Source organism: Oncorhynchus mykiss, chromosome 19 (assembly GCF_057628025.1).
Source record: "Oncorhynchus mykiss isolate SJ-2025 chromosome 19, ASM5762802v1, whole genome shotgun sequence".
NCBI lineage: Eukaryota > Metazoa > Chordata > Actinopteri > Salmoniformes > Salmonidae > Oncorhynchus > Oncorhynchus mykiss.
The window spans coordinates 70,775,611-70,791,861 of record NC_143040.1 but is presented as its reverse complement, the minus strand read 5'-3'; the positions used below and the strand labels follow the sequence as shown (position 1 = coordinate 70,791,861).

At 35.7% G+C, this 16,251-nt stretch overlaps 1 protein-coding gene across 7 annotated transcripts in view; it reads right to left on the bottom strand.

Annotated features, from left to right (window-relative positions):
* Window positions 1-3,335: 3,335 nt before the first annotated feature.
* Window positions 3,336-16,251, bottom strand: part of nin (ninein (GSK3B interacting protein)) — a 91,792-nt gene continuing 78,876 nt past the window's right edge. For 5 of the 7 annotated variants that reach the window (XM_036955303.2, XM_090211653.1, XM_036955302.2 and 2 more), the window contains 2 exons: window positions 6,518-6,640; window positions 3,336-6,243 (listed from right to left, as the gene is read on the bottom strand). In XM_036955303.2, the coding sequence (XP_036811198.2) occupies window positions 6,028-6,243; window positions 6,518-6,640 (339 nt within the window). In that variant the 3' untranslated portion in view covers window positions 3,336-6,027. Of the gene's footprint in view, window positions 6,244-6,517; window positions 6,641-7,162; window positions 8,808-16,251 lie in introns of those variants that run through there. The other 2 variants (XM_036955305.2, XM_090211654.1) reach the window with 1 other exon arrangement.

Genomic DNA, 16,251 nt, shown 5'->3' with positions numbered 1-16,251 from the left:
TGTGAAAGGAGTAGTACACAAGATTTTACGAGATCTTAATTTTCTTGGCAATTTCTCGCATGGAATAGCCTTCATTTCTCAGAACAAGAATAGACTGATGAGTTTCAGAAGAAAGGCCTTTGTTTCTGGCCATTTTGAGCCTGTAATCGAACCCACAAATGCTGATGCTCCAGATACTCAACGAGTCTAAAGGCCAGTTTTATTGCTTTTTTAATCAGTTTTCAGCTGTGCTAACATCATTGCAAAAGAGTTCCTAATGATCAATTAGCCTTTTAAAATGATCAACTTGGATTAGTTAACACAACGTGCCATTGGAACACAGGAGTGATGGTTGCTGAAAATGGGCCTCTGTACGCCTATGTAGATATTCCATAAAAAATATGCAGTTTCCAGCAACAATAGTAATTTACAACATTAACAGTGTCTACAATGTATTTCTGATCAATTTGATATTGTTTAAATGGACACAAAATGTGCTTTTCTTTAAAAAACAAGGACATTTCTAAGTGACTCAACTTTTGAACGGTAGTGTATATATGTATATATGTATATATATGTCTATGTATATGTGTATATATATATATATATGTATATGTGTGTATATATATATGTGTATGTATACATATATATGTGTATATATATGTATATATATATGTGTATGTGTATATATGTGTATATATAAAAGTATGTGGAAACCCGCCTCAAATTAGTGGATTCGGCTACAGGTGTATAACTGCTGACAGGTGTATAAATCAAGCACACAGCCATGCAATCTGCATAGACAAACATTAGCAGTAGAATGGCTTTACTGAAGAGTTCAGTGACATTCAACATGGCACCGTCATAGGACAAGTCAGTTTGTCAAAGTTCTGCCCTGCTAGAGCTGCCCCTGTCAACTGTAAGTGTTGTCATTGTGAAGTGGAAATGTTTAGGAGCAACAACGGCTCAGCCGCGAAGTGGTAGGCCACACAAGCTCTCAGAACAGGACCACTGAGTGCTGAAGCGCATAAAAATTGTCTTTCCTCGGTTGCAACACTCACTACAGAGTTCCAAACTGCCTCTGGAAGGAACGTCAGCACAATAACTGTTCATCGGGAGCTTCATGAAATGGGTTTCCATGGCCGAGCAGCCGCACACAAGCCTCAGATCACCACGTGCAATGCCAAGCGTCGGCTGGAGTGGTGTAAAGCTTGCGCGCCATTGGACTATGGAACAGTTCTCTGGAGTGATAAATTACAATTTTCCATCTGGCAGTCTGACAGACGCATCTGGATTTGGCAGATGCCAGGAGAACGCTACCTGCCACAATGCATAGTGTCAACTGTAAAGTTTGGTGGAGGAGGAATAATAATGGTCTGGGGCTGTTTTTCATGGTTCAGGCCCTTTAATTCCAGTGAAGGGAAATCGTACCGCTACAGCATACGTTCTAGATGATTCTGTGCTTCTTACTTTGTTGCAACAGTTTGGGAAAGGCCCTTTCTTGTATCAGCATGACAATGCCCGCGTGTACAAAGCGAGGTCCATACAGAAATGGCTTGTCGAGATTGGTGTGGAAAAACTTGACTGGCCTGGACAGAGTCCTGACCTCACCTGCATCGAACACCTTGGAGATGAATTGGATCGTCGATTGCGAGCCAGGCCCAATCGCCCAACATCAGTGCCCGACCTCACTAATGCTCGTGGCTGAATGGAAGCAAGTCCCCGCAGCAATGTTCCAACATCTAGTGGAAAGCCTTCCCAGAAAAGTGGAGGCTGTTATAGCAGCAAAGGGGGGGACCAACTCCATATTAATGCCCATGATGGTACCAGAACTAATTTTAAGGTTAAAAATACATGTTAATGATTCCACAATCAGGGCAGGCAATCGACTGGCTGTGACCAGGGTCAGTTAAACCACCATTTCTTTCAAATAAAACTGGCGAGATAAAATGCTGATTAAAAGCGTCACTTCTCATTTTTTTCTCAATGATGATGCCAGAGTTTGGCACAACTTGCTTTGGCAGGGAAAGCAGAGGATTTTCCACACTTCAGTGCATTAAAGTTTTTCCAAAATACTGAGCAATCACCAGCAATCTGAGATAGAACTTATAAAGTAGCTAGATTTCTAGATTTAGATTTCTAGATTGATCTTTCTAGATTGATCTTTCTAGATTGAGATTTCTAGATTCAGAGTTCTAGATTTAGATTTCTAAATTTATCTTTCTAGATTCAGATTTCTAGATTCAGATTTTTAGATTTCTAGATGTACATTTCTAGATTCAGCTTTTTAGATGTAGATTTTTAGATTCAGATTTCTAGATTTCTAGATTTCTAGATTCAGATTTCTAGATTCAGATTCTATATTTATATTTCTATATTTCAATTTCTAGATTCAGATTGCGTTATTGAGGAAGTGCATCTATTTCTCAATAGCCTGAAATACTGCCACTCAGTTACAGAGTCAGTTTTTCTTGGGGGGGGGGGGGGGTAAGGCCCAAAAATTGTATTTTGGCTTATGGCCACATCTATATCCAAAATCGGACATTTTTGGGGGGATGCCACAAGAGTTGATTTCACATATGTTGTAATGATGTTGTAATCAGCAATGTCAATATCTTTATCCGGGAATGAGCCCTTTAGCCAAGTATCTGTTATTGCAGCAGTTAAAATACCCTTTATTCCATTCACATAAGTAGTATGTGGGGCGGCAGGGTAGCCTAGCGGTTAGAGTGTAGAGGCAGCAGGGTAGCCTAGTGGTTAGAGTGTAGAGGCGGCAGGGTAGCCTAGTGGTTAGAGTGTAGAGGCGGCAGGGTAGCCTAGTGGTTAGAGTGTAGAGGCGGCAGGGTAGCCTAGTGGTTAGAGTGTAGAGGCGGCAGGGTAGCCTAGTGGTTAGAGTGTAGAGGCGGCAGGGTAGCCTAGTGGTTAGAGTGTAGAGGCGGCAGGGTAGCCTAGTGGTTAGAGTGTAGAGGCGGCAGGGTAGCCTAGTGGTTAGAGTGTAGAGGCGGCAGGGTAGCCTAGTGGTTAGAGTGTAGAGGCAGGGTAGCCTAGTGGTTAGAGTGTAGAGGCGGCAGGGTAGCCTAGCGGTTAGAGCGTTGGACTAGTAACCGAAAGGTTGCAAGTTGAAATCCCCGACCTGACAAGGTACAAATCTGTCGTTCTACCACCTGAACAGGCAGTTAACCCACTGGTTCCTAGGCCGTCATTGAAAATAAGAATTTGTTCTTAACTGACTTGCCTAGTTAAATGAAGGTAAAATAAAAAATGTGTTGTCCTTCATATACAATTAAGTACATAACTTTGGACACAATACTTCCCTTTCTGTCTGTTAAATAAAACTGGTGACACTAACAACCATATATAACAAAACATACACAGTTTATTCAATTTACAAAGTGATTTGTATACATGATTATACCATTTATTGTGCATTTAAATACACCCTCATTATTCCGGCTATAATAACTGAGAAGTGACAGCATTGATTCCCATAGTGTTGAACGGGGAGCTTAAAATCTCTCAGACAACCAATTGTATCAGGGTTTGGGATCAATTCCATTTCAACTCCAATCAATTCAGGAAGTACCCTGGCATTCCAAATCTCTTCAATGCTTTTCAATTAGGAAAATGTGGAATTGGAATTTGGTTTACTTCCTGAATTGATTGTAACTGAAATGGTATCTGGTTTAGTTTCATGGTAAAAAAAACTGTTGTGATCAACTTAGTGCTCCGGTACTTTGGTGGTTGGGTATGGCAGTAGGGTAGAGGTCACCATAGACAGTAGTCTAGTAGGGTAGAGGTCACCATAGACAGTAGTCTAGTAGGGTAGAGGTCAACATAGACAGTAGTCTTGGTGTTCGGGGTATGGCAGTAGGGTAGAGGTCACCATAGACAGTAGTCTAGTAGGGTAGAGGTCACCATAGACAGTAGTCTAGTAGGGTAGAGGTCAACATAGACAGTAGTCTTGGTGTTCGGGGTATGGCAGTAGGGTAGAGGTCACCATAGACAGTAGTCTTGGTGTTCGGGGTATGACAGTAGGGTAGAGGTCAACATAGACAGTAGTCTTGGTGGTTGGGTATGACAGTAGGGTAGAGGTCACCATAGACAGTAGTCTAGTAGGGTAGAGGTCACCATAGACAGTAGTCTTGGTGGTTGGGTATGACAGTAGGGTAGAGGTCACCATAGACAGTAGTCTTGGTGGTTGGGTATGACAGTAGGCTAGAGGTCACCATAGACAGTAGTCTTGGTGTTCGGGGTATGACAGTAGGGTAGAGGTCACCATAGACAGTAGTCTTCGTGTTCGGGGTATGACAGTAGGGTAGAGGTCAACATAGACAGTAGTCTTGGTGTTCGGGGTATGGCAGTAGGGTAGAGGTCACCATAGACAGTAGTCTTCGTGTTCGGGGTATGACAGTAGGGTAGAGGTCAACATAGACAGTAGTCTTGGTGGTTGGGTATGACAGTAGGGTAGAGGTCACCATAGACAGTAGTCTAGTAGGCTAGAGGTCACCATAGACAGTAGTCTTGGTGTTTGGGTATGACAGTAGGGTAGAGGTCACCATAGACAGTAGTCTTGGTGGTTGGGTATGACAGTAGGGTAGAGGTCTGGACTGAGGACTGAGGGTTAAGGGGCTCAGCTGTTAGTAGTAGGGAGGACTGAGGATTTAGGGGCTCAGCTGTTAGTAGTAGGGAGGACTGAGGGTTAAGGGGCTCAGCTGTTAGTAGTAGGGAGGACTGAGGATTTAGGGGCTCAGCTGTTAGTAGTAGGGAGGACTGAGGGTTAAGGGGCTCAGCTGTTAGTAGTAGTGAGGACTGAGGGTTAAGGGGCTCAGCTGTTAGTAGTAGGGAGGACTGAGGGTTAAGGGGCTCAGCTATTAGTTGTAGGGAGGACTGAGGGTTTAGGGGCTCAGCTGTTAGTAGTAGGGAGGACTGAGGGTTAAGGGGCTCAGCTGTTAGTGGTAGAGAGGACTGAGGGTTACGGGGCTTAGCTGTTAGTAGTAGGGAGGACTGAGGGTTAAGGGGCTCAGCTGTTAGTGGTAGGGAGGACTGAGGGTTAAGGGGCTCAGCTGTTAGTAGTAGGGAGGACTGAGGGTTAAGGGGCTCAGCTGTTAGTAGTAGGGAGGACTGAGGGTTAAGGGGCTCAGCTGTTAGTAGTAGGGAGGACTGAGGGTTTAGGGGCTCAGCTGTTAGTAGTAGGGAGGACCGAGGGTTAAGGGGCTCAGCTGTTAGTGGTAGGGAGGACTGAGGGTTAAGGGGCTCAGCTGTTAGTAGTAGGGAGGACTGAGGGTTAAGGGGCTCAGCTGTTAGTAGTAGGGCAAAGGGGGAAGAGGACTGAGAGTTAAGGGGCTCAACTATTAGTGGTATGGAGGACTGAGGGTTAAGGGGCTCAACTATTAGTGGTAGGGAGGACTGAGGGTTAAGGGGCTCAGCTGTTAGTGGTAGGGCAAGGGGGGAAGAGGACTGAGAGTTAAGGGGCTCAGGTGGAATGTTAATGTAACACTCGAGTTCCATGTTCCGTCCAGCTACTGGGGTCAGGGGTCAAAGTGTAATATTAGATCCATGTTCCTTCCAGCTACTGGGGTCAGGGGTCAAAGTGTAATATTAGATCCATGTTCCTTCCAGCTACTGGGGTCAGGGGTCAAAGTGTAGTATTAGATCCATGTTCCGTCCAGCTACTGGGGTCAGGGGTCAAAGTTTAGTATTAGATCCATGTTCCGTCCATCTACTGGGGTCAGGGGTCAAAGTGTAATATTAGATCCATGTTCCTTCCAGCTACTGGGGTCAGGGGTCAAAGTGTAGTATTAGTTTCATGTTCCGTCCAGCTACTGGGGTCAGGAGTCAAAGTTTAGTATTAGATCCATGTTCCGTCCAGCTACTGGGGTCAGGGGTCAAAGTTTAGTATTAGATCCATGTTCCGTCCATCTACTGGGGTCAGGGGTCAAGGTGTAGTATTAGATCCATGTTCCGTCCAGCTACTGGGGTCAGGGGTCAAAGTTTAGTATTAGATCCATGTTCCGTCCAGCTACTGGGGTCAGGGGTCAAAGCGTAGTATTAGGAACAGGTGAAATGATAGGGCATGGGGGCTAGGGGTGAGGGACTCAGGTCTCTGACTATCTTGTTGAGGCTGGAGATCTTCTCTTCCAGTAGGTAGTTCTTCTTCTCTGATACTTTCTGTCTCCGCTCGGTCATCTCCAAGGCCTTCAGCAGCTGGCCGTTCTCCACGTACAGGTCCTTGATCAACGAATCAGCTTTGCCGTTCTTGTGGAGCTAGAGACAGAACGGAGAGGGAACGTGAACAACCTCACCTTGGTACTGTGTATATATATATATATAGTCTATACCTTTCAATACAATTATTTCCTTTGTCGTTGTCCCAGAGACGTGTGTTTGCTGCTAGCAAACTTCACCAGTAAAAATAAAACTTACAGCAAACGGATTAATATAGAAACAAGACTGTTGAGATTACAGGAAACCTTTTCTTGATATTACAGCTGAACGTCGACATCAAAAGAAAAAAAAAACACATCGATAACAAGTGTACCTGATCTTTGAGTTGGCAGACCTTCTCCTTGAGCAGCAGCTTGACATTATGCAGAGACAGCTCTATCTCCCTCATGCGTTCCTCCATCTTCATCATCATCATCATCGTCGTCGCCCTCTCGTTCTGGTGACGGAGAAGAGGTACACAGATGAGACAGGGTATTAGGCTCCGATGTAGAGAATGTAGGAAATGATCTGTGGCCTTAAATCACTTTGTGTCATTTACAGCAACTTGTTTGATATCCTTTAGTTCTGCCCCGTGTTTAGGGTACAACCATCTTATATATTATAACCATCTTTTTTTTTATAACCATCTTTAACATATCATCTGCCATGTTAAAAAAGGAAAGAAAAATAAATCAATACACGGTTTAATTAATTAGGAAATCATTTTTAAAACACTATATATGTCTGGTTGTATGTACTGCAAAATACTCATAGCTGACTAATATGCTGTAAATACTCATAGCTGAGTGATATGCTGTAAATACTCATAGCTGAGTGATATGCTGTAAATACTCATAATGATTGTGTTCTATGTGGTAATCTATTCTTACAATAGCAAAGATGTGTCAAGATAACATCTGAGCGAGGATACCATCAGATCCTGTGGTATATAACACCAAGGAAGAAGGCCGTTGAACACAAAAACCCATGAAACTAGATGCTTTATTAAGTCTTGATTCTCCTCCGGTGAAATACATTGTACTGCATTTATTACAAAGTGACATCACAGCTAAATAAATAGATTAAAAATAAATAAAAAACAACTAATATATAAATATAAAATTATTTGATCCAGAAACTTTAAAATACAATCTACAAAACAATCATAAACATAAGAAGTCACACACACACAGTGCAATGGAGAATAGAATCTTGACTTCTGAAGACCCTGAGACTTCTTATCTGAGCTTCTACAGTAAACAGGAAATGCTACATGAACATAATAAAACTGATGGAAGAACAGGAATCAAAACATTTGCATAATTACAAATGAAAATGTTTCCCATTTGTTTACTATCAAACTATTGTTGACTGGTACCGCAAGAACGTTGGACTAGTAACCGGAAGGTTGCAAGATCGAATCCCCGAGCTGACAAGGTACAAAATCTGTCGTTCTGTCCCCTGAACAAGGCAGTTAACCCACTGTTCCCCGGTAGGCCGTCATTGAAAATAAGAATTAGTTCTTAACTGACTTGCCTGATTAAATAAAGGACAAAATAAATACAAATAAATAAATAAAAAGATAAAAACAAAAAAATAACGTTTTTAAAAATGTTAAATATCAATTTGCAGATCTGGAAAAATACATCCAATAATACATTCTGTTGAAACTAGGAATCTACTGCAAATCAGAGTATATTTCATGGATCTTTAAGGATAGTAGGTCGTTGTAGTTCACCTACTGTTACGGAGCTCAAAAAGCCCTTTGATCTGAGGAAAATAACCAAGGACTACCCTGTTTTACGCTGGTACACTGCCACCTAGTGGCGGCACACCATCGTTACACATTCATGCCCTTACGGTTAAGTAGTTCTAACATCCCATTCCAATCACTGTCCACTGTACCGTAACACTCTGATTTTTTCTTCCAGTGCTTCAAGCATAAGTGGGGGCAGGGGGACGAGGTCAGGGGACAGAGAATGGAGACTTGGAGGACTGGGTGGGGCCGGGGTTAGTTGATGTGAGAAGGACGGACAGAGAGAAAGGAGGACTGGGTGGGGCTGGGGTTAGTTGATGTGAGAAGGACAGACAGAGAGAAAGGTTTGGAGGACTGGGTGGGGCCGGGGTTAGTTGATGTGAGAAGGACAGACAGAGAGAAAGGAGGACTGGGTGGGGCTGGGGTTAGTTGATGTGAGAAGGACAGACAGAGAGAAAGGTTTGGAGGACTGGGGGGGGCCAGGGTTAGTTGATGTGAGAAGGACAGACAGAGAGAAAGGTTTGGAGGACTGGGGGGGGCCGGGGTTAGTTGATGTGAGAAGGACAGACAGAGAGAAAGGTTTGGAGGACTGGGTGGGGCCGGGGTTAGTTGATGTGAGAAGGACGGACAGAGAGAAAGGTTTGGAGGACTGGGGGGAGACATGTGAAGAGGACTGGACAGTAATTCAGGGAGTCTTGAAGGATAGAGGCAGGATTTGGGGGTTAGGTGAGTCAGGCAGGGGAAAAGGTTTGGAGGACTGGGGGAACGTGATGTTAGAAGCTGCCAAGTTGCTTGCTGTCTGTCAGAGTCCACCGATCCTCCGGTAGCTGTCTGCATGAGCGGCCCTCGGTTCTGGCATTGCAGCACCCTGGAGAGAGAAGGCAGGTACACTTCACCAGGGCTCACCCCTCCATCCAGTCCTCTAATACATGAAGCTTCTAAAGGCAGGGCTATGCAAATAGCACAGCTTTAAATAGTCCCCTCTGTCTGGGACAACTGAAGGACTCAGTGCAATCTGAGACCAGGGCTAAACAGTTAGATGACCAGACTATAGCAAAACTAACTAAAATTGGTAGATGGCATACAATTATGCCAGTTTATTTATTTACAGTGTAGCAAAGGACGAACCACCTCAAAATGTTAGAGAGGCCATGACAGAGACAAGGCCTACTGCTATTCAGAGGGAGGAGGATGGTTCTGCTTCATTAAACAGGAGACACATGAACAGTCCAGGATCACCAGTCCAGACTATAATCACCCCACACCATGATCACCCCACACTACGATCATCCCACACTATGATCATCCCACACTTCGATCACCCCACACTACGATCATCCCACACTACGATCATCCCACACTTCGATCACCCCACACTACGATCATCCCACACTTCGATCACCCCACACTACGATCATCCCACACTTTGATTACCCCACACCATCCCAGACTACGACCACCATATCAGAGCTCTACATCAAAGAACACTGCACCCAAAAACAACACACTAAAACACCAAACACAGAAGGTGAGCGCACACACACACACACACACACACACACACACACACACACGTATGAGAACATGAAGCTGGTGTAGTGATGAAGGTGGTGTAGTGATGAAGGTGGTGTGGTGATGAAGGTGGTGTGGTGATGAAGGTGGTGTGGTGATGAAGGTGGTGTAGTGATGAAGGTGGTGTAGTGATGAAGGTGGTGTAGTGATGAAGGTAGTGTAGTGATGAAGGTGGTGTAGTGATGCAGGTGGTGTAGTGATGAAGGTAGTGTGGTGATGAAGGTGGTGTAGTGATGAAGGTGGTGTAATGATGTAGGTGGTGTAGTGATGAAGGTGGTGTAGTGATGAAGGTGGTGTAGTGATGTAGTGATGCAGGTGGTGTGGTGATTAAGGTATGTAGTGATGAAGGTGGTGTAGTGATGAAGGTGGTGTAGTAATGAAGGTATGTAGTGATGAAGGTGGTGTAGTGATGAAGGTGGTGTGGTGATGAAGGTGGTGTAGTGATGAAGGTGGTGTAGTGATGAAGGTGGTGTAGTGATGAAGGTGGTGTAGTGATGAAGGTGGTGTAGTGATGCAGGTGGTGTAGTGATGAAGGTAGTGTGGTGATGAAGGTGGTGTAGTGATGAAGGTGGTGTAATGATGTAGGTGGTGTAGTGATGAAGGTGGTGTAGTGATGAAGGTGGTGTAGTGATGTAGTGATGCAGGTGGTGTGGTGATTAAGGTATGTAGTGATGAAGGTGGTGTAGTGATGAAGGTGGTGTAGTAATGAAGGTATGTAGTGATGAAGGTATGTAGTGATGAAGGTGGTGTAGTGATGACGGTATGTAGTGATGCAGGTGGTGTAGTGATGAAGGTGGTGTAGTGATGAAGGTGGTGTAGTGATGAAGGTGGTGTAGTGATGAAGGTGGTGTAGTGATGCAGGTGGTGTAGTGATGAAGGTGGTGTAGTGATGAAGGTGGTGTAGTGATGAAGTTGGTGTAGTGATGAAGGTGGTGTAGTGATGAAACCAGGATAAAATGTTAAAATGTAATGTCCAGCTACAGAAATAAAATAATAACATATTGAATGGCATGAAAATATATATTTATATTCCCCAACTGTTATAGAGGTAGAATATAAAATATATTTATATTATCCAACTGTTATAGAGGTAGAATATATAATATATTTATATTATCCAACTGTTATAGAGGTAGAATATATAATATATTTATATTATCCAACTGTTATAGAGGTAGAATATAAAATATATTTATATTACCCAACTGTTATAGAGGTAGAATATATAATATATTTATATTATCCAACTGTTATAGAGGTAGAATATATAATATATTTATATTATCCAACTGTTATAGAGGTAGAATATAAAATATATTTATATTACCCAACTGTTATAGAGGTAGAATATATAATATATTTATATTATCCAACTGTTATAGAGGTAGAATATAAAATATATTTATATTCCCTGTTATAGAGGTAGAATATATAATATATTTATATTATCCAACTGTTATAGTGGTAGAATATATAATATATTTATATTATCCAACTGTTATAGAGGTAGAATATATAATATATTTATATTCCCTGTTATAGAGGTAGAATATAAAATATATTTATATTATCCAACTGTTATAGAGGTAGAATATAAAATATATTTATATTCCCTGTTATAGAGGTAGAATATATAATATATTTATATTATCCAACTGTTATAGAGGTAGAATATATAATATATTTATATTATCCAACTGTTATAGAGGTAGAATATATAATATATTTATATTCCCTGTTATAGAGGTAGAATATAAAATATATTTATATTCCCTGTTATAGAGGTAGAATATATAATATATTTATATTATCCAACTGTTATAGAGGTAGAATATATAATATATTTATATTATCCAACTGTTATAGAGGTAGAATATATAATATATTTATATTATCCAACTGTTATAGTGGTAGAATATATAATATATTTATATTATCCAACTGTTATAGTGGTAGAATATAAAATATATTTATATTATCCAACTGTTATAGTGGTAGAATATATAATATATTTATATTATCCAACTGTTATAGTGGTAGAATATATAATATATTTATATTATCCAACTGTTATAGAGGTAGAATATATAATATATTTATATTCCCTGTTATAGAGGTAGAATATAAAATATATTTATATTCCCTGTTATAGAGGTAGAATATATAATATATTTATATTATCCAACTGTTATAGAGGTAGAATATATAATATATTTATATTCCCTGTTATAGAGGTAGAATATAATATATATTTATATTACCCAACTGTTATAGAGGTAGAATATATAATATATTTATATTCCCTGTTATAGAGGTAGAATATATAATATATTTATATTACCCAACTGTTATAGTGGTAGAATATAAAATATATTTATATTATCCAACTGTTATAGAGGTAGAATATATAATATATTTATATTCCCTGTTATAGAGGTAGAATATATAATATATTTATATTACCCAACTGTTATAGTGGTAGAATATAAAATATATTTATATTATCCAACTGTTATAGTGGTAGAATATAATATATATTTATATTACCCAACTGTTATAGAGGTAGAATATATAATATATTTATATTATCCAACTGTTATAGAGGTAGAATATATAATATATTTATATTATCCAACTGTTATAGAGGTAGAATATAAAATATATTTATATTACCCAACTGTTATAGTGGTAGAATATAAAATATATTTATATTACCCAACTGTTATAGTGGTAGAATATAAAATATATTTATATTCCCTGTTATAGAGGTAGAATATATAATATATTTATATTACCCAACTGTTATAGAGGTAGAATATAAAATATATTTATATTATCCAACTGTTATAGAGGTAGAATATAAAATATATTTATATTACCCAACTGTTATAGTGGTAGAATATAAAATATATTTATATTCCCTGTTATAGAGGTAGAATATATAATATATTTATATTACCCAACTGTTATAGAGGTAGAATATAAAATATATTTATATTACCCAACTGTTATAGAGGTAGAATATAAAATATATTTATATTCCCTGTTATAGAGGTAGAATATATAATATATTTATATTATCCAACTGTTATAGAGGTAGAATATATAATATATTTATATTCCCTGTTATAGAGGTAGAATATAAAATATATTTATATTATCCAACTGTTATAGAGGTAGAATATAAAATATATTTATATTATCCAACTGTTATAGTGGTAGAATATATAATATATTTATATTCCTCAACTGTTATAGAGGTAGAATATATAATATATTTATATTCCCTGTTATAGAGGTAGAATATAAAATATATTTATATTATCCAACTGTTATAGAGGTAGAATATAAAATATATTAATATTATCCAACTGTTATAGTGGTAGAATATAAAATATATTTATATTATCCAACTGTTATAGTGGTAGAATATATAATATATTTATATTCCTCAACTGTTATAGAGGTAGAATATATAATATATTTATATTCCCCAACTGTTATAGTGGTAGAATATAAAATATATTTATATTATCCAACTGTTATAGAGGTAGAATATAAAATATATTTATATTATCCAACTGTTATAGAGGTAGAATATAAAATATATTTATATTCCCTGTTATAGAGGTAGAATATAAAATATATTTATATTATCCAACTGTTATAGAGGTAGAATATATAATATATTTATATTATCCAACTGTTATAGAGGTAGAAAATATAATATATTTATATTCCCCAACTGTTATAGTGGTAGAATATAAAATATATTTATATTATCCAACTGTTATAGAGGTAGAATATAAAATATATTTATATTATCCAACTGTTATAGAGGTAGAATATATAATATATTTATATTCCCCAACTGTTATAGTGGTAGAATATAAAATATATTTATATTCCCTGTTATAGAGGTAGAATATATAATATATATTTATATTATCCAACTGTTATAGAGGTAGAATATAAAATATATTTATATTATCCAACTGTTATAGAGGTAGAATATAAAATATATTTATATTACCCAACTGTTATAGTGGTAGAATATAAAATATATTTATATTATCCAACTGTTATAGAGGTAGAATATATAATATATATTTATATTATCCAACTGTTATAGAGGTAGAATATAAAATATATTTATATTATCCAACTGTTATAGAGGTAGAATATATAATATATTTATATTATCCAACTGTTATAGAGGTAGAATATATAATATATTTATATTATCCAACTGTTATAGTGGTAGAATATAAAATATATTTATATTCCCTGTTATAGAGGTAGAATATAAAATATATTTATATTCCTCAACTGTTATAGAGGTAGAATATATAATATATTTATATTCCCTGTTATAGAGGTAGAATATATAATATATTTATATTCCCTGTTATAGAGGTAGAATATATAATATATTTATATTATCCAACTGTTATAGAGGTAGAATATAAAATATATTTATATTATCCAACTGTTATAGAGGTAGAATATAAAATATATTTATATTCCCTGTTATAGAGGTAGAATATATAATATATTTATATTCCCTGTTATAGAGGTAGAATATATAATATATTTATATTACCCAACTGTTATAGAGGTAGAATATAAAATATATTTATATTATCCAACTGTTATAGAGGTAGAATATATAATATATTTATATTCCCTGTTATAGAGGTAGAATATAAAATATATTTATATTCCCTGTTATAGAGGTAGAATATATAATATATTTATATTATCCAACTGTTATAGAGGTAGAATATAAAATATATTAATATTATCCAACTGTTATAGAGGTAGAATATAAAATATATTTATATTACCCAACTGTTATAGAGGTAGAATATAAAATATATTTATATTACCCAACTGTTATAGTGGTAGAATATATAATATATTTATATTATCCAACTGTTATAGAGGTAGAATAGAAAATATATTAATATTATCCAACTGTTATAGTGGTAGAATATAAAATATATTTATATTATCCAACTGTTATAGTGGTAGAATATATAATATATTTATACTACCCAACTGTTATAGAGGTAGAATATAAAATATATTTATATTCCCTGTTATAGAGGTAGAATATATAATATATTTATATTATCCAACTGTTATAGAGGTAGAATATAAAATATATTTATATTATCCAACTGTTATAGAGGTAGAATATATAATATATTTATATTCCCTGTTATAGAGGTAGAATATAAAATATATTTATATTATCCAACTGTTATAGAGGTAGAATATATAATATATTTATATTCCCTGTTATAGAGGTAGAATATATAATATATTTATATTATCCAACTGTTATAGAGGTAGAATATATAATATATTTATATTCCCTGTTATAGAGGTAGAATATATAATATATTTATATTATCCAACTGTTATAGAGGTAGAATATAAAATATATTTATATTACCCAACTGTTATAGTGGTAGAATATATAATATATTTATATTATCCAACTGTTATAGAGGTAGAATAGAAAATATATTAATATTATCCAACTGTTATAGTGGTAGAATATAATATATATTTATATTACCCAACTGTTATAGAGGTAGAATATAAAATATATTTATATTACCCAACTGTTATAGAGGTAGAATATAAAATATATTTATATTACCCAACTGTTATAGTGGTAGAATATATAATATATTTATATTATCCAACTGTTATAGAGGTAGAATAGAAAATATATTAATATTATCCAACTGTTATAGTGGTAGAATATAAAATATATTTATATTATCCAACTGTTATAGAGGTAGAATATATAATATATTTATATTCCCTGTTATAGAGGTAGAATATATAATATATTTATATTATCCAACTGTTATAGAGGTAGAATATAAAATATATTTATATTATCCAACTGTTATAGAGGTAGAATATAAAATATATTTATATTCCCTGTTATAGAGGTAGAATATATAATATATTTATATTCCCTGTTATAGAGGTAGAATATATAATATATTTATATTACCCAACTGTTATAGAGGTAGAATATAAAATATATTTATATTATCCAACTGTTATAGAGGTAGAATATATAATATATTTATATTCCCTGTTATAGAGGTAGAATATATAATATATATTTATATTACCCAACTGTTATAGAGGTAGAATATAAAATATATTTATATTACCCAACTGTTATAGAGGTAGAATATAAAATATATTTATATTACCCAACTGTTATAGTGGTAGAATATATAATATATTTATATTATCCAACTGTTATAGAGGTAGAATAGAAAATATATTAATATTATCCAACTGTTATAGTGGTAGAATATAAAATATATTTATATTATCCAACTGTTATAGTGGTAGAATATATAATATATTTATACTACCCAACTGTTATAGAGGTAGAATATAAAATATATTTATATTCCCTGTTATAGAGGTAGAATATATAATATATTTATATTATCCAACTGTTATAGAGGTAGAATATAAAATATATTTATATTATCCAACTGTTATAGAGGTAGAATATATAATATATTTATATTCCCTGTTATAGAGGTAGAATATAAAATATATTTATATTATCCAACTGTTATAGAGGTAGAATATATAATATATTTATATTCCCTGTTATAGAGGTAGAATATATAATATATTTATATTATCCAACTGTTATAGAGGTAGAATATATAATATATTTATATTCCCTG